Source organism: Oncorhynchus gorbuscha, linkage group LG10 (assembly GCF_021184085.1).
Source record: "Oncorhynchus gorbuscha isolate QuinsamMale2020 ecotype Even-year linkage group LG10, OgorEven_v1.0, whole genome shotgun sequence".
NCBI lineage: Eukaryota > Metazoa > Chordata > Actinopteri > Salmoniformes > Salmonidae > Oncorhynchus > Oncorhynchus gorbuscha.
Genome location: NC_060182.1, coordinates 13,691,611 through 13,719,173, shown reverse-complemented (window position 1 = coordinate 13,719,173; position 27,563 = coordinate 13,691,611). Strand labels below are relative to the sequence as shown.

General features: G+C 52.2%; 1 protein-coding gene across 5 annotated transcripts in view; it reads right to left on the bottom strand.

The window, feature by feature from the left end:
- The window catches only part of LOC124045576 (ERC protein 2-like), a 629,643-nt gene that overhangs the window by 508,306 nt on the left and 93,774 nt on the right, over positions 1-27,563 (bottom strand). For 2 of the 5 annotated variants that reach the window (XM_046364957.1, XM_046364961.1), the window contains 2 exons: positions 11,503-11,571; positions 7,922-8,077 (listed from right to left, as the gene is read on the bottom strand). In XM_046364957.1, coding sequence (XP_046220913.1) covers positions 7,922-8,077; positions 11,503-11,571 — 225 coding nt within the window. Of the gene's footprint in view, positions 1-7,921; positions 8,078-10,156; positions 10,202-11,502; positions 11,572-27,563 lie in introns of all 5 variants that reach the window. The other 3 variants (XM_046364956.1, XM_046364959.1, XM_046364960.1) reach the window with 3 other exon arrangements.

Here is a 27,563-nt window from a genome sequence, read left to right as displayed (position 1 = left end):
CGAGAGCGAGAGCGAGAGGGATAGAGAATGCTGGGCCAATAGAGATGGAGAGAGAGAGATGGAGAGAGAGAGATAGAGAAAGCTGGGCCAACCACAGACTGGGATAGAGATGGAGAGAGATAGAGATGGTGAGAGAGAGCGAGAGGGGGGAGAGAGGCGGAAAGATAGAGAGAGAGAGAAAAACAGGGAAAAAAAGAGAGAAGAGTAGATTGGGAGGTATGAGAGAAGAGAGCGAGGTAAGACGAGAGAGTGGAGGGGAAAGAAAGGGAAACAGAAAGCGGAGTGTGTAATGGAGATGGGGAGAAGAGTAAAGAGAGAAAAAAAAACGGGAGAGATATGAACGAGAGAAGGTAAAAGAGGGGTACTTCTGCTGAGTGGTCAGCTATCCAGGGCGGCTGGGAGAGGAGGAAGGTGGGGTGGGTGTCCAAGTGTGGTGGGGGGCCCCCGGCCCTGGAGGAGCCCAGGCCCACTGACACACAGCCTGATACCTACGGAGAAAAAACAACCACTAAGCTACACACCATCACTACCTTACACTGACCTAGCATCACTAAGCTACACACCATCACTACCTTACACTGACCTAGCATCACTAAGCTACACACCATCCTTACCTTACAATGACCTAGCATCACTAAGCTACACACCATCACTACCTTACACTGACCTAGCATCACTAAGCTACACACCATCACTACCTTACACTGACCTAGCATCACTAAGCTACACACCATCAATAACTTACACTGACCTAGCATCACTAAGCTACACACCATCACTACCTTACACTGACCTAGCATCACTAAGCTACACACCATCCTTACCTTACAATGACCTAGCATCACTAAGCTACACACCATCACTACCTTACACTGACCTAGCATCACTAAGCTACACACCATCACTACCTTACACTGACCTAGCATCACTAAGCTACACACCATCAATAACTTACACTGACCTAGCATCACTAAGCTACGCACCATCACTACCTTACACTGACCTAGCGTCACTAAGCTACGCACCATCACTACCTTACACTGACCTAGCATCACTAAGCTACGCACCATCACTACCTTACACTGGCCTAGCATCACTAAGCTACACACCATCACTATCTTACACTGACCTAGCATCACTACCTTACACTGGCCTAGCATCACTAACCTACACGACATCACTACCTTACACTGGCCTAGCATCACTAAGCTACACGCCATCACTACCTTACACTGACCTAGCATCACTAAGCTACACGCCATCACTACCTTACACTGACCTAGCATCACTAAGCTACGCACCATCACTACCTTACACTGACCTAGCATCACTAAGCTATGCATCATCACTACCTTACACTGACCTAGCATCACTAAGCTACAGGCCATCACTACCTTACACTGACCTAGCATCACTAAGCTACACGCCATCACTACCTTACACTGACCTAGCATCACTAAGCTACACACCATCACTACCTTACACTGGCCTAGCATCACTAAGCTACGCACCATCACTACCTTACACTGGCCTAGCATCACTAAGCTATACACCATCACTACCTTACACTGACCTAGCATCACTACCTTACACTGGCCTAGCATCACTAACCTACACGCCATCACTACCTTATACTGACCTAGCATCACTAAGCTACACACCATCACTACCTTACACTGACCTAGCATCACTAAGCTACATGCCATCACTACCTTACACTGACCTAGCATCACTAAGCTACACACCATCACTACCTTACACTGACCTAGCATCACTAAACTACGCACCATCACTACCTTACACTGACCTAGCATCACTAAGCTACACACCATCACTACCTTACACTGACCTAGCATCACTAAGCTATGCACCATCACTACTTTACACTGACCTAGCATCACTAAGCTACACACCATCACTACCTTACACTGACCTAGCATCACTAAGCTACGCACCATCACTACCTTACACTGACCTAGCGTCACTAAGCTACGCACCATCACTACCTTACACTGACCTAGCATCACTAAGCTACGCACCATCACTACCTTACACTGGCCTAGCATCACTAAGCTACACACCATCACTACCTTACACTGACCTAGCATCACTACCTTACACTGGCCTAGCATCACTAACCTACACGCCATCACTACCTTACACTGGCCTAGCATCACTAACCTACACGCCATCACTACCTTACACTGGCCTAGCATCACTAAGCTACATGCCATCACTACCTTACACTGACCTAGCATCACTAAGCTACACACCATCACTACCTTACACTGACCTAGCATCACTAAGCTACACACCATCACTACCTTACACTGACCTAGCATCACTAAGCTACGCACAATCACTACCTTACACTGACCTAGCGTCACTAAGCTACGCACCATCACTACCTTACACTGACCTAGCATCACTAAGCTACGCACCATCACTACCTTACACTGGCCTAGCATCACTAAGCTACACACCATCACTACCTTACACTGACCTAGCATCACTACCTTACACTGGCCTAGCATCACTAACCTACACGCCATCACTACCTTACACTGGCCTAGCATCACTAAACTACATGCCATCACTACCTTACACTGACCTAGCATCACTAAGCTACATACCATCACTACCTTACACTGACGTAGCATCACTAAGCTACGCACCGTCGCTCTGGATAAGAGCGTCTGCTAAATGACTTAAATGTAAATGTAAATGTACCTTACACTGACCTAGCATCACTAAGCTACAGGCCATCACTACCTTACACTGACTTAGCATCACTAAGCTACACGCCATCACTACCTTACACTGACCTAGCATCACTAAGCTACACACCATCACTACCTTACACTGACCTAGCATCACTACCTTACATTGGCCTAGCATCACTAACCTACACGCCATCACTACCTTACACTGACCTAGCATCACTAAGCTACGCACCATCACTACCTTACACTGACCTAGCATCACTAAGCTACAGGCCATCACTACCTTACACTGACCTAGCATCACTAAGCTACGCACCATCACTACCTTACACTGACCTAGCATCACTAAGCTACAGGCCATCACTACCTTACACTGACCTAGCATCACTAAGCTACACGCCATCACTACCTTACACTGACCTAGCATCACTAAGCTACGCACCATCACTACCTTACACTGACCTAGCGTCACTAAGCTACGCACCATCACTACCTTACACTGACCTAGCATCACTAAGCTACGCACCATCACTACCTTACACTCACCTAGCATCACTAAGCTACGCACCATCACTACCTTACACTGGCCTAGCATCACTAAGCTACACACCATCACTACCTTACACTGACCTAGCATCACTAAGCTACATGCCATCACTACCTTATACTGACCTAGCATCACTAAGCTACGCACCATCATACCTTACACTGACCTAGCATCACTAAGCTACACGCCATCACTACCTTACACTGACCTAGCATCACTAAGCTACACGCCATCACTACCTTACACTGACATAGCATCACTAAGCTACACGCCATCACTACCTTACACTGACCTAGCATCACTCAGCTACACGCCATCACTACCTTACACTGACCTAGCATCACTAAGCTACACACCATCACTACCTTACACTGACCTAGCATCACTAAGCTACGCACCATCACTACCTTACACTGACCTAGCATCACTAAGCTACATGCCATCACTACCTTTACACTGACCTAGCATCACTAAGCTAGCATCACTTTGCCCCTTATTATTTCCTAAATTATTGAAGCTCTGTCAAATTGGTTGTTGATAATTGTCAGACCATCACTATTTAAGTAAAGACTGACCTAGCATTCACTGTCTTCTAAACAACTTGTAGATTTCACTGTCTTCTCGCTAAACAACTCCAGTGTAGATTTCACTGTCTTCTCGGTAAACAACTCCAGTGTAGATTTCACTGTCTTCTCGGTAAACAACTCCAATGTAGATTTCACTGTCTTCTCAAACAACTTGCCCTTCTTATTATTTCCTAAATTAGTGTGATTTCAGTCTTCTGTCAACTCCAGTGTAGATTTCACTGTCTTCTCGATAAACAACTCCAGTGTAGATTTCAACTGTTTTCAGGTCAACTAGTGTAGATTTCACTGTCTTATTTAATGTAAAGACTTCTCGTAAACAACTCCAGTGTAGATTTCACTGTCTTCTCGGTAAACAACTCCAGTGTAGATTTCACTGTCTTCTCGGTAAACAACTCCAGTGTAGATTTCACTGTCTTCTTAGTAAACAACTCCAGTGTAGATTTCACTGTCTTCTTGGTAAACAACTCCAGTGTAGATTTCACTGTCTTCTTGGTAAACAACTCCAGTGTAGATTATTGTCCTACTGAAAGGTGAATTCATCGCACAGTGTCTGGTGGTAAGCAGACAACCAGGTTTTCTAGGATTTTGCCTGTGCTTATTTCCATTCCGTTTCTTTTTTATCCTGAAAAACTCCCCAGTCTTTAACAATTACAAGCATACCCATAACATCATGCAGCCACCACCATGAATAAAAATATAGAGTGTGGTACTCAATAATGTCTTGTATTGGATTTGCCCCAAACCTAACACTTTGTATTCAGGAAAAAAAGTAAATTGTTTTGCCACATTTTTGGCAGTATTACTTTAGTGCCTTGTTGCAAACAGGAAGCATGTTTTGGAATAGTTTCTATTCAGTACAGGTTTCCTTAGTTTCACTCTGTCAATTATGTTAGTATTGTGGAGTAACTACAATACTGTTGATCCATCCACAGCCATTAAACTCTGTTTTAAAATCACCAAAATCCCTGAGCAGTTTCATTCCTCTCTGGCAACTGTAAGGAATGACGCCTGTACTCTATCTTTGTAGTGACTGGGTGTATTGATACACAATCCATAGTGTAATTAATAACTTCAGCATGCTCAAAATGATGTGCAATGTCTGCTTTTTTATCCATCTACCAACAGATGCCCTTCTTTGCGAGGCATTTGAAAACATCCTTAGCCTTTGTGGTTGAATCTGTGTTTGAGGGACATTACAGATCATTTTATGTTTGGTGTACAGAAATGATGTAGTCATTCAAAGATCAAGTTAAAAATTATTATTGTACACAGAGTCCATGCAACTTAATTTGTGACCTGTCAAGTAAATGTTTACTCCTGGACTTATTTAGGTTTGCCAGGACAAAGGGGTTGACTACTTATTGACTCAAGACATTTCAGGGCTTCATTTGTAATTAATTTTGAATACTTAAAAAAATACATAATTCCACTTTGACATTATGGGGTATTGTGTGTAGGCCAGTGACACAACATCTCAATTGAATCCATGTTTAATTCAGGCTATAACACAACAAAAATGTGGAAAAAGTCAAGGGCTGTGAGTACTTTCTGAAGGCACTGTACACAGGATAGTATACTACTAGGTCAGGCCTGGTGGGGGCTTTGACCCAGATAAACAGCCCAGTGAGGAGCAGAGGAAACCAAAGACCCAGAGAGGCTGTCCTGTCCCTTCATCAGAGCAGCCTGTCCTCCTCTTATCAATGTCCCCCTATTTGATTCCTCCTCAGCTCACCACCAACCTCCCACGTGCTGAAAGACCATGTCCCAGGGAGATACTGTAGATGAGGGATACATGTGATAAATATATGACTCTCTGTGTGTGTGTGTGTGTGTGTGTGTGTGTGTGTGTGTGTGTGTGTGTGTGTGTGTGTGTGTGTGTGTGTGTGTGTGTGTGTGTGTGTGTGTGTGTGTGTGTGTGTGTGTGTGTGTGTGTGTGTGTGTGTGTGTGTGTGTGTGTGTGTGTGTGTGTGTGTGTGTGTGTGTGTGTGTGTGTGTGTGTGTGTGTGTGTGTAGAAAGACGAGGCGTCTGACACCAAACTCCAACCGTCAGTATGATGTATATCATTCCAGGTCAGTCTTCATGAGGAGAGAGCTCCTTCCTCTGCTGTTGTTAGCTCATAGCCGTCTGTCAAAGCCCCATTCATAAAAACATCCCTTTATGATTGCATCAGAAACTTCCCCAATGCACTGTCAAATGGGGCTACAAAGACCCCCATTAACAAATCAAAAAAACATTTTCAGATGAAACGCTACTCATCGACCCCGGGCCATCACAGACACTCGCACAGAGCTCTGAAACCCAACTCTGATGTTATTAAACCACTAGCCTTTCATATACCTCCATTCATCACCACATAAAGCAATTAGAGCGGACGTTCCCATTCAAAGAAATGCTTTATGTTGATGCACCGGTGGAATATTGGATGTACCATTTAGAGTACAGTATTATTATTGATGCTTGGAGTTTACTGGACAGCGTGTGTGAGTGTGTATGTATGAATAAACCATTAGAGAGTGCTTGCACCAGAGAAATTGGACCTTGCTCTTATAAAACTGCAGCTTCCTGTCTGACAAAGGAAGTAGTGCAAATGGACACCATCGCCTGTAAACCGATATGGCTTGTGTTTTCCATGGAGAGCTGGAGGAGAAGCAAAAACTGAAGCTGAAAAGCTGTGCCATGGCGGCGACAAGAAGTGAAGACAGTTTGTTGATATAGTTGGTTCAGTCGAGATCTTTCCAAAGTGAGTGACGGCTCTTCTGGGTTTCGGCTGAAAAGCCAGAAAGTTTTGACAAGAGACAGTAGAAACACGAAGGTTTCGCTCAGACAACAGTAGAGGCAGAGTACAGGTGATGTGATACCTTGCAGTACACATACAGTTGAAGTCAGAAGTTTACATACACCTTAGCCAAATACATTTAAACTCAGTTTTTCACAAATTTTCCACAGAATTGAGGTCAGGGCTTTGTGATGGCCACTCCAATATCTTGATTTTGTTGTCCTTAACACATTTTGCCACATCTTTGGAAGTATGCTTGGGGTCATTGTTAATTTGGAAGACCCATTTGCGACCAAGCTTTAACTTTCTGAATGATGTCTTGAGATGTTGCTTCAATATATCCACATAATTTTCCTTCCTCATGATTCTATCTATTTTGTGTAGTGCACCAGTCCCCCAGCAAAGCACCCCCACATCATGATGCTGCCACCCGCTTCACGTTTGGGATGGTGTTCTTCGGGCTTGTAAGCCTCACCCTTTTTTGCACTTTTCGCACCAAAGTAAGTTCATCTCTAGGAGACAGAGCGTGACTCCTTCCTGAGAGGTATGACGGCTGTGTGGTCCCATGGTATTTATACTTGCGTACTCTTGTTTGTACAGATGAACGTGGTACCTTCAGGTGTTTGGAAATTGCTCCCAAGGATGAACCAGACTTGTGGAGATCTACAATTTTTTTCTGAGGTCTTGGCTGATTTCTTTTGATTTTCCCATGATATCAAGCAGGTACACCTCCAATTGACTCAAATGATGCCAATTACCCTATCAGAAGCCTCTAAAGCCATGACATCATTTTCTGGAATTTTCCAAGCTATTTAAAGGCAATCAACTTAGTGTAAACTTCTGACGCACTGGAATTGTGATACAGTGAATTATAAGTGAAATAATCTGTCTGTAAACAATTGTTGGAAAAATGATTTGTGTCATGCACACAGTAGATGTCCTAACCGACTTGCCAAATGTGGTTGAAAAACGAGTTTCAATGACTTCAACCTAAGTGTATGTCAACTTCCATCTTCAACTGTATGGTTAAGACATGCAGTGGATGGGACTGGAGATAAGATGTTCTACCTTGGTCTTCATGAAGCTGAAGGAGACACATACAGTAGAGACATGGTCGTGACATGCAGAGGCCAGTAAATGAGAAAACATAGACACATGCGCAGTTAACAGTGCTGTTTGAACGTGATACTTGGCTTCTTCACAACCATGCAGAAGTGACATACACAACCATAGCAACAGGCGGAGATGTCAAGCAGAGTGACTCTACACCAGTGAGTATCTCGCTACCTGTTTCTTCATGAACTTGGAGTGGCTTTTGTAGACCTCCATGTGTTTGAGTCCATCCAGGCGTTCGCCAGGGTGGAGCAGCCCACTGGTCTTCATCAACTGGACCTCGTCCTCCAGGTCTCGGATGTTCCTCTCCAGAGATGATATCTTAGTGTCCTACAGTACATACAGCAGCCAAGAGGGGGAGACGCCCACGTCAGCCACAGACATGATGGTTTGTAAAAGGTGTGAATAGAAAAGAGGTAGTCGAGAGAGCAAGGGTCGACACAGTCTGCCTCTCAAAGTTGATGTTTAATAAAGGGTTGATCACCAAAATGATAAACAGAAAAGAGAACAAGAGACAGGAGTGCAGGCAGACATGACCCCGTGCCCAGAGACACACAGAGAGCTAAATGGGACAGTGTGAGTGAGATAGATACCAATCTAGATTATTAGCTGAAAAGACAGATGTGTTATAGAGCTAGACTGACACACAGACAAAAGCAGATCCCTGTCCTAGCTAGAACATACAACTGAACCAGTGACTGGCCTGAATAGGAATGGGTGGATAAAGGCCAGAGTTCTGTATAGCGACAAAGCAGGTTGTATTTGTTCCGGCGTGCACAGTATCTATGAGGGAACGGGAAAGGTCCTGAGCTTGTTGAGCTCCATAAGATCAGACACACGTTAAATGGTAAACCTTGGAGAAGACGAGAAGGTAATGGAATAAATGGAAGCAGATTGTATGATGGCATCGGTAGAAACCTCAGTCTGCATTCAACCATCTGACCTCCATTACTACAACTCTACTGACATCCTCCACAGACGCCCCAACATACACTATGGTATACTGCATACACACACACACGATTTTACATCCTGCATGCCTACACCCAATTCACAAACCTATGCTCACACACACATCCAGCCCACACACACACACCCCTTGCCTCAAGCTAGTCTTTGTGTTACAGTCTGTGTGTTAGAGTAGCTATATGAATACACATGCAGAGAAAGACACACAAAGCAGACGAATCCAGAGCAGCAACACAGCAGCAGCAACGTGCATCATATCATGTGTTCCTCTCAAATCTGACAAAACACACCATGTACAGAAGCCACACAGAGATTACACACCAACAAACCAAGGAAGTGAAAATAACCTATACAGAAAATAGTGGGAAAGTTCCAGTTTTGGCAAAATGTGATTGTAAAGGCCATTTCCAACACATGAATTATGATTTCTACCCCATGTTCAGTTCATTTTGGGATGCAGAATATCATCATGTTTCACTCCAACTGTCTGGGGTTAGAAACCAACGTGCAGGAAGAGAATAGGGACGGACAGACAGGTACAAATCACAGCCTGCAGTAGAGACAATACACATTGAGGATTGATAAAGACTGTATTACACACTGTAGAGACAATACACATTGAGGATTGATAAAGACTGTATTACACACTGTAGAGACAATACACATTGAGGATTGATAAAGACTGTATTACACACTGTAGAGATGTGTCATGTATTGAGGTTAGATAAAGACTGTATTACACACTGTAGAGGTGTGTCATGTATTGAGGATTGATAAAGACTGTATTACACACTGTAGAGGTGTGTCATGTATTGAGGTTAGATAAAGACTGTATTACACACTGTAGAGGTGTGTCATGTATTGAGGATTGATAAAGACTGTATTACACACTGTAGAGATGTGTCATGTATTAAGGTTAGATAAAGACTGTATTACACACTGTAGAGGTGTGTCATGTATTGAGTTTAGATAAAGACTGTATTACACACTGTAGAGACAATACACATTGAGGATTGATAAAGACTGTATTACACACTGTAGAGATGTGTCATGTATTGAGGTTAGATAAAGACTGTATTACACACTGTAGAGATGTGTCATGTATTGAGGTTAGATAAAGACTGTATTACACACTGTAGAGGTGTGTCATGTAATGTATTACACACTGTAGAGGTGTGTCATGTAATGAGGATTGATAAAGACTGTATTACACACTGTAGAGGTGTGTCATGTATTGAGGATTGATAAAGACTGTATTACACACTGTGTGTCAGAGGTTGATAAAGTCATGTATGTGATTGAGATTGATAAAGACTGTATTACACACTGTAGAGGTGTGTCATGTATTGAGGATTGATAAAGACTGTATTACACACTGTAGAGGTGTGTCATGTAATGAGGATTGCCATGGGAGAACAACCACTGTTACTACTACTGTACCTGCCAGATAACATCAGGATCAAAACAGAAAGGGGGTGCTGTGGTCTGAAATCACACAACACAAATACACACGTCTCAGACCCTCATTACAACACAACACACGTCTCAGCACCAACAACATAACACACACATTGCCACAAACAACAAAATAAAACACTAATTACAACATTGGACACATTTTATTCACTCAGAAGTCACAACACTTGCTCGCATGACTAAAACACAGAACCTTACACACAGAACCTTACACACAGAACCTTACACACAGAACATAACACACAGAACCTTACACACAGAACCTTACACACAGAACATAATACACAGAACCTTACACACAGAACTTTACACACAGAACATAACACACAGAACATAACAAACAGAACCTTACACACAGAACCTTACACACAGAACCTTACACAGAACATAACACACGAACCTTACACACAGAACATAACACACAGAACCTTACACACAGAACCTTACACACAGAACATAACACACAGAACCTTACACACACTCTGTGTACCAACCTCTAACCATCACCATAGAAAACATCTGACTCTAATCTGACTGGTTCTTCTGCTTATATCAATGTTTATTTGATTGTTTCCCTCTACTATTCCCTCAGCAATGAAGAACTAAAGCCACTTCCTCCTCCTAAAATGTGCGATCTTTAAATGGGAGGACAAATGGTAAAATGTGTGAAAAATAACTGTGGTTTAGCAATAAACCACACTTGGTAGAGGCATGTGCTGAATTAACACAAAGTGTGTGTGTGTGTGTGTGTGTGCTTGCATGTGGAGTCAACTGCATTTTTCACAGCTCCTACTGACTTCAAAGGCCTGAGATGAGAGTGAAAGCTTCCATATGTGACATTTGAAACAAATTGAATAAGTGCTCTACTCTGGATGGGCCAATATGTCTTTCCCTGGACACGGACCCATATAGACCCTAGTCAACACACAATCACTCTTAAACTGGTGTGTGTGTGTGTGTGTGTGTGTGTGTGTGTGTGTGTGTGTGTGTGTGTGTGTGTGTGTGTGTGTGTGTGTGTGTGTGTGTGTGTGTGTGTGTGTGTGTGTGTGTGTGTGTGTGTGTGTGTGTGTGTGTGTGTGTGTGTGTGTGTGTGTGTGTGTGTGTGTGTGTGTGTGTGTTGTAACAAGGTGTATGCTCGTTTGTAATGTGATCTTGTGATCTTTCCTGAATTCAGTGAGATAGTCAACTGTGCTCACCTTACAGGCTATCAATATTTCACTCTGTTTCACTATGAAACTGATACCAGATCATTAGATGAACTACTGTTGCCGTCTGACTTAAATGTGGGCCTATCAACAAGTAAGACTTACCTTCATATCAATGACAGTCTGCAGGGCCTTAGTCTTGGTGGGGTCCTGCTGGCTCCTCCTGTGCAGCTCCTGAGGAGGGACCCGGTAGAAGTAAGCTTGACGACTCATCATCTTACCACATACACCACTGGCAGAGTATATCTGTCTCGGTCTGTCCATTCTTTCTCCTCTCATTCTATGTCTCACACCTTCTCTCCATTTTTCTCTTCATCTGTTATTTCTGTGATAATCTCTCACTCGTCAGTAAGCTTCCTCTCTATCAAGTGCTCTTGTTCGCTCCTTCTCTCCCTGTCCTCCTCTTTGCTCCTTCTCTCCCTGTCCTCCTCTTTGCTCCTTCTCTCCCTGTCCTCCTGTTCCTTTTCGCTCCTTCTCTCCCTGTCCTCCTCCTCTTCTCTCAGTCTTTCTCCCTAGTTAGTTTAGGAAGAGAAGATTGCTGAAGGTGCTATTGCTAACAGAGCTAAAAGTAGGAGACGCTACAGGTGTATCTCTCTCGCTTCTCTCTCGGTATCTCAATCTCTTTGTCTTTTGTCTCTCTCTCACTCCCTCCCGCTCTCCTCTGTCTTTCTCTAACATGCTAAAGCATTCGCTTAGCAACACTTTCAGCTAGCACATGCGCAATCTGCAAGCTTCTGCTATCAATAATTAATGGAAACACAGACACACATGCACACACAGCTATGCCAGTTAAACTCACAGTATTTCTTTTCACGTTGAACAGGGAGTAAGGGACAGATGAAGATCCATTAAAATAAATGTCACTCAAACAAGCATGGGCACTGTTCATATATCTCTGTAATGTTCTTGTTTACAAGGATAGCGCAGAGTTCAGACAGGTACACACACACACACAACATTCACACACACAAAGATATGCAATTCTAGCACTACTCTTAGACCACAGTAGCACTACTGAAGTCACTACTAAAATCACTACTGATGTCTATTGAATCAGTGTACAACAGGTAGTAGCATCACATTAAAGTGAAGAAGCTCAGAAGGCCTGGAAGAGGCAGGACACCACATTGTCCCAACAAGGCAGAGGTCAAGACAAAACACAGACACACAAAGATGGAAAGACAGATGCATTTGAATACAAAAATACATACAAGGTACATAGCGGGGACAACTAGTGTTCGAGACGATGTCCAGAGAACAGAGGCAGTTCCAGGTGGTAGAAGACAGAAAAATAAAAGTCAGGAAGAGTTGAGCTCTATGAAGACCCCTCACCAGACCAGAACCCTCACCAGACCCCTCACCAGACCCCTCACCAGAACCCTCACCAGACCCCTCACCAGACCCCTCACCAGACCAAACCACTCACCAGACCCCTCACCAGACCCCTCACCAGACCAGACCCCTCACCAGACCCCTCACCAGACCCCTCACCAGACCCCTCACCAGACCAGACCACTCACCAGACCAGAACCCTCACCAGACCACTCACCAGACCAGACCACTCACCAGACCAGACCACTCACCAGACCAGACCACTCACCAGACCAGAACCCTCACCAAACCACTCACCAGACCAGACCACTCACCAGACCAGACCACTCACCAGACCAGACCACTCACCAGACCAGACCCCTCACCAGACCAGAGACCCCTCACCAGATCAGACCAGACCCCTCACCAGACCAGACCATTCACCAGACCAGACCCCTCACCAGATCAGACCCCTCACCAGACCAGAAAACTCACCAGGCCAGACAACTCAACAGGCCAGACCATTCACCAGACCAGACCACTCACCAGACCAGACCGCTCACCAGACCAGACCACTCACCAGATCAGAACCCTCACCAGACCAGACCCCTCACCAGACCAGACCACTCACCAGACCAGACCATTCACAAGACCAGACCACTCACCAGACCAGACCCCTCACCAGACCATTCACAAGACCAGACCACTCACCAGACCAGACCACTCACTAGACCACTCACCAGACCAGACCCCTCACCAGACCCCTCACCAGACCAGACCACTCACCAGACCAGACCCCTCCCCAGACCACTAACAAGACCCCTCACCAGACCCCTCACCATACCTCTCATCAGACCACTTACCAGGCCCCTCACCAGACCACTCACCAGATAAGACCCCTCACCAGACCAGACCAGACCGCTCACCAGACCCCTCACCAGATCCCTCACCAGACCTCTCACCAGACCCCTCACCAGACCTCTCACCAGACCAGAACATTCACCAGACCCCTCACCAGACCACTCACCAGACCAGAGCCCTCACCAGACCCCTCACCAGACCACTTACCAGACTAGACCACTCACCAGACCCCTCACCAAACCACTCACCAGACCAGACCCCTCACCAAACCACTCACCAGACCAGACCCCTCACCAGACCCCTCACCAGACCACTCACCAGACCGGACCAGACCATTGCACCAGACACCTCACCAGACCCCTCACCAAACCAGACCCCTCAACACACCACTCAACAGATAAGAACACTCAACAGACCAGACCACTCACCAGACCACTCACCAGACCCCTCACCAGACCCCTCACCAGACCACTCACCAGACCACTCAACAGACCAGACACCTCACCAGACCACTCACCAGACCCCTCACCAGACAACTCACCAGACCAGAGCCCTCACCAGACCACTCACCAGACCCCTCACCAGACCCCTCACCAGACCACTCACCAGACCACTCAACAGACCAGACCCCTCACCAGACCACTCACCAGATCACTCACCAAACCATTCACCAGACCCCTCACCAGACCAGACACCTCACCAGACCTCTCACCAGACCCCTCACAAAACCCCTCACCAGACCAGACCAGACCCCTCACCAGACCCTCACCAGACCCCTCACCAGACCAGACCCCTCACCAGACCCCTCACCAGACCACTCACCAGACCACTCACCAGACCAGACCAGACCCCTCACCAGACCCCTCACCAGACCACTCACCAGACCAGACCCCTCACCAGACCACTCACCAGACCAGACCCCTCACCAGACCAGACCCCTCACCAGACCACTCACCAGACCACTCACCAGACCAGACCAGACTCCTCACCAGACCAGACCCCTCACCAGACCAGCCCCTCACCAGACCACTCACCAAACCACTCAACAGACCAGACCAGACCCCACACCAGACCAGACCCCTCACCAGACCAGACCAGACCCCTCACCAGACCAGACCCCTCACCAGACCAGACCCCTCACCAGACCAGACCCCTCACCAGACCAGAACCCTCACCAGACCACTCACCAGACCAGACCACTCACCAGACCAGACCGCACACCAGATCAGACCAGACCCCACACCAGACCAGACCATTCACCAGACCAGACCACTCACCAGACCAGAGACCCCTCACGAGATCAGACCAGACCCCTCACCAGACCAGACCATTCACCAGACCAGACCCCTCACCAGACCAGAGACCCCTCACCAGATCAGACCAGACCACTCACCAGACCAAACCGATCACCAGACCAGAAAACTCACCAGACCAGACAACTCAACAGGCCAGACCATTCACCAGACCAGACCACTCACCAGACCAGACCCCTCACCAGACCAGACCACTCACCAGATCAGAACCCTCACCAGACCAGACCCCTCACCAGACCAGACCCCTCACCAGACCAGACCACTCACCAGATCAGAACCCTCACCAGACCAGACCACTCACCAGACCAGACCATTCACAAGACCAGACCACTCACCAGACCAGACCACTCACTAGACCACTCACCAGACCAGACCCCTCACCAGACCATTCACAAGACCAGACCACTCATCAGACCAGACCACTCACTAGACCACTCACCAGACCAGACCCCTCACCAGACCCCTCACCAGACCAGACCACTCACCAGACCAGACCCCTCACCAGACCACTAACAAGACCCCTCACCAGACCCCTCACCATACCTCTCATCAGACCACTTACCAGACCCCTCACCAGGCCCCTCACCAGACCACTCACCAGACAAGATCCCTCACCAGACCAGACCAGACCGCTCACCAGACCCTCACCAGATCCCTCACCAGAACTCTCACCAGACCCCTCAGCAGACCTCTCACCAGACCAGAACATTCACCAGACCCCTCACCAGATCCCTCACCAGACCAGACCCCTCACCAGACCACTCACCAGACCACTCACCAGACCAGACCCCTCAACAGACCCCTCACCAGACCAGACCAGACCCCTCACCAGACCAAAAAACCCCTCACCAGACCAGACCAGACCCCTCACCAGACCCTCACCAGACCACTCACCAGACCAGACCACTCACCAGACCAGACCAGACCACTCACCAGACCAGACCAGACCCCTCACAAAACCCCTCACCAGACCAGACCAGACCCCTCACCAGACCCTCACCAGACCACTCACCAGACCAGACCACTCACCAGACCAGACCAGACCCCTCACCAGACCCCTCACCAGACAACTCACCAGACCCCTCACCAGACCCCTCACCAGACCAGACCCCTCACCAGACCAGACCCCTCACCAGACCACTCACCAGACTACTTACCAGACCAGACCCCTCACCAGACCCCTCAACAGACCCCTCACCAGACCCCTCACCAGACCAGACCCCTCACCAGACCCCTCACCAGACCCCTCACCAGACCAGACCCCTCACCAGACCAGACCCCTCACCAGACCACTGACCAGACCCCTCACCAGACCCCTCACCAGACAACTCACAAGACCAGAGCCCTCACCAGACTACTAACCAGACCAGATCAATCAACAGACCACTCACCAGACCACTCAACAGACCAGACCCCTCACCAGACCCCTCACCAGACCACTCACCAGATCACTCACCAGACCAGACCCCTCACCAGACCACTCACCAGACCTCTCACCAGACCCCTCACAAAAACCCCTCACCAGACCAGACCAGACCCCTCACCAGACCAGACCAGACCCCTCACCAGACCACTCACCAGACCAGACCCCTCACCAGACCACTCACCAGACCAGAACCCTCACCAGACCCCTCACCAGACCAGACCCCTCACCAGACCAGACCCCTAACCAGATCACTCACCAGACCAGACCCCTCACCAGACCCCTCACCAGACCAGACCACTCACCAGACCCCTCACCAGACCAGACCCCTCAGCAGACCCCTCACCAGACCAGACCCCTCACCAGACCAGACCCCTCACCAGACCACTCACCAGACCAGACCCCTCAACAGACACCTCACCAGACGAGACCAGACCCCTCACCAGACCCCTCACCAGACCAGACCCCTCACCAGACCAGACCCCTCACCAGACCCCTCACCAGACCACTCACCAGACCACTCACCAGACCAGACCAGACCCCTCACCAGACCCCTCACCAGACCACTCACCAGACCAGACCCCTCACCAGACCACTCACCAGACCAGACCCCTCACCAGACCAGACCCCTCACCAGACCACTCACCAGACCACTCACCAGACCAGACCAGACTCCTCACCAGACCAGACCCCTAACCAGACCAGCCCCTCACCAGACCACTCACCAAACCACTCAACAGACCAGACCAGACCCCACACCAGACCAGACCCCTCACCAGACCAGACCAGACCCCTCACCAGACCAGACCCCTCACCAGACCAGACCCCTCACCAGACCAGTCCCCTCACCAGACCAGAACCCTCACCAGACCACTCACCAGACCAGACCACTCACCAGACCAGACCGCACACCAGATCAGACCAGACCCCACACCAGACCAGACCATTCACCAGACCAGACCACTCACCAGACCAGAGACCCCTCACGAGATCAGACCAGACCCCTCACCAGACCAGACCATTCACCAGACCAGACCCCTCACCAGACCAGAGACCCCTCACCAGATCAGACCAGACCACTCACCAGACCAAACCGATCACCAGACCAGAAAACTCACCAGACCAGACAACTCAACAGGCCAGACCATTCACCAGACCAGACCACTCACCAGACCAGACCCCTCACCAGACCAGACCACTCACCAGATCAGAACCCTCACCAGACCAGACCCCTCACCAGACCAGACCCCTCACCAGACCAGACCACTCACCAGATCAGAACCCTCACCAGACCAGACCACTCACCAGACCAGACCATTCACAAGACCAGACCACTCACCAGACCAGACCACTCACTAGACCACTCACCAGACCAGACCCCTCACCAGACCATTCACAAGACCAGACCACTCATCAGACCAGACCACTCACTAGACCACTCACCAGACCAGACCCCTCACCAGACCCCTCACCAGACCAGACCACTCACCAGACCAGACCCCTCACCAGACCACTAACAAGACCCCTCACCAGACCCCTCACCATACCTCTCATCAGACCACTTACCAGACCCCTCACCAGGCCCCTCACCAGACCACTCACCAGACAAGATCCCTCACCAGACCAGACCAGACCGCTCACCAGACCCTCACCAGAACTCTCACCAGACCCCTCAGCAGACCTCTCACCAGACCAGAACATTCACCAGACCCCTCACCAGATCCCTCACCAGACCAGACCCCTCACCAGACCACTCACCAGACCACTCACCAGACCAGACCCCTCAACAGACCCCTCACCAGACCAGACCAGACCCCTCACCAGACCACTCACAAAACCCCTCACCAGACCAGACCAGACCCCTCACCAGACCCTCACCAGACCACTCACCAGACCAGACCACTCACCAGACCAGACCAGACCACTCACCAGACCAGACCAGACCCCTCACAAAACCCCTCACCAGACCAGACCAGACCCCTCACCAGACCCTCACCAGACCACTCACCAGACCAGACCACTCACCAGACCAGACCAGACCCCTCACCAGACCAGACCCCTCACCAGACAACTCACCAGACCCCTCACCAGACCCCTCACCAGACCAGACCCCTCACCAGACCAGACCCCTCACCAGACCACTCACCAGACTACTTACCAGACCAGACCCCTCACCAGACCCCTCACCAGACCCCTCACCAGACCAGACCCCTCACCAGACCAGACCCCTCACCAGACCACTGACCAGACCCCTCACCAGACCCCTCACCAGACAACTCACAAGACCAGAGCCCTCACCAGACTACTAACCAGACCATATCAATCAACAGACCACTCACCAGACCACTCAACAGACCAGACCCCTCACCAGACCCCTCACCAGACCACTCACCAGATCACTCACCAGACCAGACCCCTCACCAGACCACTCACCAGACCTCTCACCAGACCCCTCACAAAAACCCCTCACCAGACCAGACCAGACCCCTCACCAGACCAGACCAGACCCCTCACCAGACCACTCACCAGACCAGACACCTCACCATACCCCTCACCAGACCAGAACCCTCACCAGACCCCTCACCAGACCAGACCCCTCACCAGACCAGACCCCTAACCAGATCACTCACCAGACCAGACCCCTCACCAGACCCCTCACCAGACCAGACCACTCACCAGACCCCTCACCAGACCAGACCCCTCAGCCCCCTCACCAGAGACCCCTCACCAGACCAGACCCCTCACCAGACCACTCACCAGACCAGACCCCTCAACAGACCCCTCACCAGACGAGACCAGTCCCCTCACCAGACCCCTCACCAGACCAGACCCCTCACCAGACCAGACCCCTCACCAGACCCCTCACCAGACCACTCACCAGACCACTCACCAGACCAGACCAGACCCCTCACCAGACCCCTCACCAGACCACTCACCAGACCAGACCCCTCACCAGACCACTCACCAGACCAGACCCCTCACCAGACCAGACCCCTCACCAGACCACTCACCAGACCACTCACCAGACCAGACCAGACTCCTCACCAGACCAGACCCCTCACCAGACCAGCCCCTCACCAGACCACTCACCAAACCACTCAACAGACCAGACCAGACCCCACACCAGACCAGACCCCTCACCAGACCAGACCAGACCCCTCACCAGACCAGACCCCTCACCAGACCAGACCCCTCACCAGACCAGACCCCTCACCAGACCAGAACCCTCACCAGACCACTCACCAGACCAGACCACTCACCAGACCAGACCGCACACCAGATCAGACCAGACCCCACACCAGACCAGACCATTCACCAGACCAGACCACTCACCAGACCAGAGACCCCTCACGAGATCAGACCAGACCCCTCACCAGACCAGACCATTCACCAGACCAGACCCCTCACCAGACCAGAGACCCCTCACCAGATCAGACCAGACCACTCACCAGACCAAACCGATCACCAGACCAGAAAACTCACCAGACCAGACAACTCAACAGGCCAGACCATTCACCAGACCAGACCACTCACCAGACCAGACCCCTCACCAGACCAGACCACTCACCAGATCAGAACCCTCACTAGACCAGACCCCTCACCAGACCAGACCCCTCACCAGACCAGACCACTCACCAGATCAGAACCCTCACCAGACCAGACCACTCACCAGACCAGACCATTCACAAGACCAGACCACTCACCAGACCAGACCACTCACTAGACCACTCACCAGACCAGACCCCTCACCAGACCATTCACAAGACCAGACCACTCATCAGACCAGACCACTCACTAGACCACTCACCAGACCAGACCCCTCACCAGACCCCTCACCAGACCAGACCACTCACCAGACCAGACCCCTCACCAGACCACTAACAAGACCCCTCACCAGACCCCTCACCATACCTCTCATCAGAACACTTACCAGACCCCTCACCAGGCCCCTCACCAGACCACTCACCAGACAAGATCCCTCACCAGACCAGACCAGACCGCTCACCAGACCCTCACCAGATCCCTCACCAGAACTCTCACCAGACCCCTCAGCAGACCTCTCACCAGACCAGAACATTCACCAGACCCCTCACCAGATCCCTCACCAGACCAGACCCCTCACCAGACCACTCACCAGACCACTCACCAGACCAGACCCCTCAACAGACCCCTCACCAGACCAGACCAGACCCCTCACCAGACCACTCACAAAACCCCTCACCAGACCAGACCAGACCCCTCACCAGACCCTCACCAGACCACTCACCAGACCAGACCACTCACCAGACCAGACCAGACCACTCACCAGACCAGACCAGACCCCTCACAAAACCCCTCACCAGACCAGACCAGACCCCTCACCAGACCCTCACCAGACCACTCACCAGACCAGACCAGACCCCTCACCAGACCCCTCACCAGACCAGACCCCTCACCAGACAACTCACCAGACCCCTCACCAGACCCCTCACCAGACCAGACCCCTCACCAGACCAGACCCCTCACCAGACCACTCACCAGACTACTTACCAGACCAGACCCCTCACCAGACCCCTCACCAGACCCCTCACCAGACCCCTCACCAGACCAGACCCCTCACCAGACCCCTCACCAGACCCCTCACCAGACCAGACCCCTCACCAGACCAGACCCCTCACCAGACCACTGACCAGACCCCTCACCAGACCCCTCACCAGACAACTCACAAGACCAGAGCCCTCACCAGACTACTAACCAGACCAGATCAATCAACAGACCACTCACCAGACCACTCAACAGACCAGACCCCTCACCAGACCCCTCACCAGACCACTCACCAGATCACTCACCAGACCAGACCCCTCACCAGACCACTCACCAGACCTCTCACCAGACCCCTCACAAAACCCCTCACCAGACCAGACCAGACCCCTCACCAGACCAGACCAGACCCCTCACCAGACCACTCACCAGACCAGACCCCTCACCAGACCACTCACCAGACCAGAACCCTCACCAGACCCCTCACCAGACCAGACCCCTCACCAGACCAGACCCCTAACCAGATCACTCACCAGACCAGACCCCTCACCAGACCCCTCACCAGACCAGACCACTCACCAGACCCCTCACCAGACCAGACCCCTCAGCAGACCCCTCACCAGACCAGACCCCTCACCAGACCAGACCCCTCACCAGACCACTCACCAGACCAGACCCCTCAACAGACCCCTCACCAGACAAGACCAGACCCCTCACCAGACCCCTCACCAGACCAGACCACTCACCAGACCAGACCATTCACAAGACCAGACCACTCACCAGACCAGACCACTCACTAGACCACTCACCAGACCAGACCATTCACAAGACCAGACCACTCACCAGACCAGACCACTCACTAGACCACTCACCAGACCAGACCCCTCACCAGACCCCTCACCAGACCAGACCCCTCACCAGACCACTCACCAGACCCCTCACCAGACCCCTCACCAGACAACTCACCAGACAACTCACCAGACCAGAGCCCTCACTAGACCACTAATCAGACCAGATCAATCAACAGACCACTCACTAGACCACTCAACAGACCAGAGCCCTCACCAGACCACTCACCAGATCACTCACCAAACCATTCACCAGACCCCTCACCAGACCAGACACCTCACCAGACCCCTCACCAGACCCCTCACAAAACCCCTCACCAGACCAGACCCCTCACCAGACCCTCACCAGACCACTCACCAGACCAGACCACTCACCAGACCAGACCAGACCCCTCACCAGACCCCTCACCAGACCACTCACCAGACCAGACCAGACCCCTCACCAGACCCCTCACCAGACCACTCACCAGACCAGACCCCTCACCAGACAACTCACCAGACCAGACCCCTCACCAGACCCCTCACCAGACCAGACCCCTCACCAGACCACTCACCAGACTACTTACCAGACCAGACCCCTCACCAGGCCCCTCACCAGACCCCTCACCAGACCAGACCCCTCACCAGACCAGACCCCTCACCAGACCACTCACCAGACCCCTCACCAGACCCCTCACCAGACAACTCACAAGACCAGAGCCCTCACCAGACTACTAACCAGACCAGATCAATCAACAGACCACTCACCAGACCACTCAACAGACCAGACCCCTCACCAGACCCCTCACCAGACCACTCACCAGATCACTCACCAGACCAAACCCCTCATCAGACCACTCACCAGACCTCTCACCAGACCCCTCACAAAACCCCTCACCAGACCAGACCAGACCCCTCACCAGACCAGACCAGACCCCTCATCAGACCCCTCACCAGACCACTCACCAGACCAGACCCCTCACCAGACCACTCACCAGACCAGAACCCTCACCAGACCCCTCACCAGACCAGACCCCTCACCAGACCAGACCCCTAACCAGACCACTCACCAGACCAGACCCCTCACCAGACCCCTCACCAGACCAGACCCCTCACCAGACCACTCACCAGACCCCTCACCAGACCAGACCCCTCAGCAGACCCCTCACCAGACCAGACCCCTCACCATACCAGACCCCTCACCAGACCACTCACCAGACCAGACCCCTCAACAGACCCCTCAACAGACGAGACCAGACCCCTCACCAGACCCCTCACCAGACCAGACCACTCACCAGACCAGACCATTCACAAGACCAGACCACTCACCAGACCAGACCACTCACTAGACCACTCACCAGACCAGACCATTCACAAGACCAGACCACTCACCAGACCAGACCACTCACTAGACCACTCACCAGACCAGACCCCTCACCAGACCCCTCACCAGACCAGACCCCTCACCAGACCACTCACCAGACCCCTCACCAGACCCCTCACCAGACAACTCACCAGACAACTCACCAGACCAGAGCCCTCACTAGACCACTCAACAGACCAGAGCCCTCACCAGACCACTCACCAGATCACTCACCAAACCATTCACCAGACCCCTCACCAGACCAGACACCTCACCAGACCCCTCACCAGACCCCTCACAAAACCCCTCACCAGACCAGACCCCTCACCAGACCCTCACCAGACCACTCACCAGACCAGACCACTCACCAGACCAGACCAGACCCCTCACCAGACCCCTCACCAGACCACTCACCAGACCAGACCCCTCACCAGACCACTCACCAGACCAGAACCCTCACCAGACCCCTCACCAGACCATACCCCTAACCAGACCACTCACCAGACCACTCACCAGACCAGACCCCTCACCAGACCCCTTACCAGACCAGACCCCTCACCAGACCCCTCACCAGACCAGACCCCTCACCAGACCCCTCACCAGACCAGACCCCTCACCAGACCAGACCCCTCACCAGACCACTCACCAGACCACTCACCAGACCAGACCCCTCAACAGACCCCTCACCAGACCAGACCAGACCCCTCACCAGACCACTCACCAGACCAGACCACTCACCACACCAGACCAGACCAGACACCTCACCAGACCCCTCACAAAACCCCTCACCAGACCAGACCAGACCCCTCACCAGACCACTCACCAGACCCCCCTCACCAGACCACTCACCAGACCAGACCCCTCACCAGACCCCTCACCAGACCACTCACCAGACCAGACCCCTCAACAGACCACTCACCAGACCCCTCACCAGACCCCTCACCAGACAACTCACCAGACAACTCACCAGACCAGAGCCCTCACTAGACCACTAACCAGACCAGATCAATCAACAGACCACTCACCAGACCACTCACCAGATCACTCACCAAACCATTCACCAGACCCCTCACCAGACCAGACACCTCACCAGACCCCTCACCAGACCCCTCACAAAACCCCTCACCAGACCAGACCCCTCACCAGACCCTCACCAGACCACTCACCAGACCAGACCAGACCCCTCACCAGACCCCTCACCAGACCACTCACCAGACCAGAACCCTCACCAGACCCCTCACCAGACCATACCCCTAACCAGACCACTCACCAGACCACTCACCAGAACAGACCCCTCACCAGACCCCTCACCAGACCAGACCCCTCACCAGACCCCTCACCAGACCACTCACCAGACCACTCACCAGACCAGACCCCTCAACAGACCCCTCACCAGACCAGACCAGACCCCTAACCAGACCACTCACCAGACCAGACCACTCACCAAACACCAGACCAGACCAGACACCTCACCAGACCCCTCACAAAACCCCTCACCAGACCAGACCAGACCCCTCACCAGACCCTCACCAGACCACTCACCAGACCAGACCACTCACCAGACCAGACCTGACCACTCACCAGACCAGACCAGACCCCTCACCAGACCCCTCACCAGACCACTCACCAGACCAGAACCCTCACCAGACCCCTCACCAGACCATACCCCTAACCAGACCACACCAGACCACTCACCAGACCAGACCCCTCACCAGACCCCTCACCAGACCAGACCCCTCACCAGACCAGACCCCTCACCAGACCCCTCACCAGACCAGACCCCTCACCAGACCAGACCCCTCACCAGACCACTCACCAGACCACTCACCAGACCAGACCCCTCAACAGACCCCTCACCAGACCAGACCAGACCCCTCACCAGACCACTCACCAGACCAGACCACTCACCACACCAGACCAGACCAGACACCTCACCAGACCCCTCACAAAACCCCTCACCAGACCAGACCAGACCCCTCACCAGACCCTCACCAGACCAGACCACTCACCAGACCAGACCAGACCCCTCACCAGACCCCTCACCAGACCACTCACCAGACCAGACCCCTCACCAGACAACTCACCAGACCAGACCCCTCACCAGACCACTCACCAGACCAGACCCCTCAACAGACCACTCACCAGACCCCTCACCAGACCCCTCACCAGACAACTCACCAGACAACTCACCAGACCAGAGCCCTCACTAGACCACTAACCAGACCAGATCAATCAACAGACCACTCACCAGACCACTCAACAGACCAGAGCCCTCACCAGACCACTCACCAGATCACTCACCAAACCATTCACCAGACCCCTCACCAGACCAGACCCCTCACCAGACCCTCACCAGACCACTCACCAGACCAGACCAGACCCCTCACCAGACCCCTCACCAGACCAGACCCCTCACCAGACCACTCACCAGACCAGAACCCTCACCAGACCCCTCACCAGACCATACCCCTAACCAGACCACTCACCAGACCACTCACCAGACCAGACCCCTCACCAGACCCCTCACCAGACCAGACCCCTCACCAGACCCCTCACCAGACCAGACCCCTCCCCAGACCAGACCCCTCACCAGACCACTCACCAGACCACTCACCAGACCAGACCCCTCAACAGACCCCTCACCAGACCAGACCAGACCCCTCACCAGACCACTCACCAGACCAGACCACTCACCACACCAGACCAGACCAGACACCTCACCAGACCCCTCACAAAACCCCTCACCAGACCAGACCAGACCCCTCACCAGACCCTCACCAGACCACTCACCAGACCAGACCACTCACCAGACCAGACCAGACCCCTCACCAGACCCCTCACCAGACCACTCACCAGACCAGACCCCTCACCAGACAACTCACCAGACCAGACCCCTCACCAGACCACTCACCAGACTACTTACCAGACCAGACCCCTCACCAGACCCCTCACCAGACCAGACCCCTCACCAGACCAGACCCCTCACCAGACCCCTCACCAGACAACTCACAAGACCAGAGCCCTCACCAGACTACTAACCAGACCAGATCAATCAACAGACCACTCACCAGACCACTCAACAGACCACACCCCTCACCAGACCCCTCACCAGACCACTCACCAGATCACTCACCAGACCAGACCCCTCACCAGACCACTCACCAGACCTCTCACCAGACCCCTCACAAAACCCCTCACCAGACCAGACCAGACCCCTCACCAGACCAGACCAGACCCCTCACCAGACCCCTCACCAGACCCCTCACCAGACAACTCACCAGACCAGAGCCCTCACCAGACCAGTAACCAGACCAGATCAATCAACAGACCACTCACCAGACCACTCAACAGACCAGACCCCTCACCAGACCACTCATCAGACCAGACCTCTCACCAGACCAGACCACTCAACAGACCAGACCCCTCACCAGACCCCTCACCAGACCACTCACCAGACCAGACCCCTCACCAGACCCCTCACAAAACCCCTCACCAGACCAGACCAGACCCCTCACCAGACAACTCACCAGACCAGACCTCTCACCAGACCACTCACGAGACCCCTCACCAGACCCCTCACCAGATCACTCACCAAACCACTCACCAGACCCCTCACCAGACCAGACACCTCACAAAACCCCTCACCAGACCAGACCAGACCCCTCACCAGACCCTCACCAGACCACTCACCAGACCAGACCCCTCACCAGACCACTCACCAGACCAGACCCCTCACCAGACCCCTCACCAGACCATACCCCTCACCAGACCAGACCCCTCACCAGACCACTCACCAGACTACTTACCAGACCAGACCCCTCATCAGACCGCTCACCAGACCCCTCACCAGACCAGACCCCTCACCAGACCACTCACCAGACCCCTCACCAAACCCCTCACCAGACAACTCACAAGACCAGAGCCCTCACCAGACTACTAACCAGACGAGATCAATCAACAGACCACTCACCAGATCACTCAGCAAACCACTCACCAGACAAGACACCTCAACAGACCACTCACCAGACCACTCAACAGACCAGACCCCTCACCAGACCCTCACCAGACCCCTCACCAGACCAGACCACTCACCAGACCAGACCATTCACAAGACCAGACCACTCACCAGACCAGACCACTCACTAGACCACTCACCAGACCAGACCCCTCACCAGTCGCCCTCACCAGACCAGACCCCTCACCAGACCCCTCACCAGACCCTCACCAGACAACTCACCAGACAACTCACCAGACCAGAGCCCTCACTAGACCACTAACCAGACCAGATCAATCAACAGACCACTCACCAGACCCCTCACCAGACCAGAGCCCTCACCAGACCACTCACCAGATCACTCACCAAACCATTCACCAGACCCCTCACCAGACCAGACACCTCACCAGAACCCTCACCAGACCCCTCACAAAACCCCTCACCAGACCAGACCCCTCACCAGACCCTCACCAGACCACTCACCAGACCAGACCACTCACCAGACCAGACCAGACCCCTCACCAGACCACTCACCAGACCAGAACCCTCACCA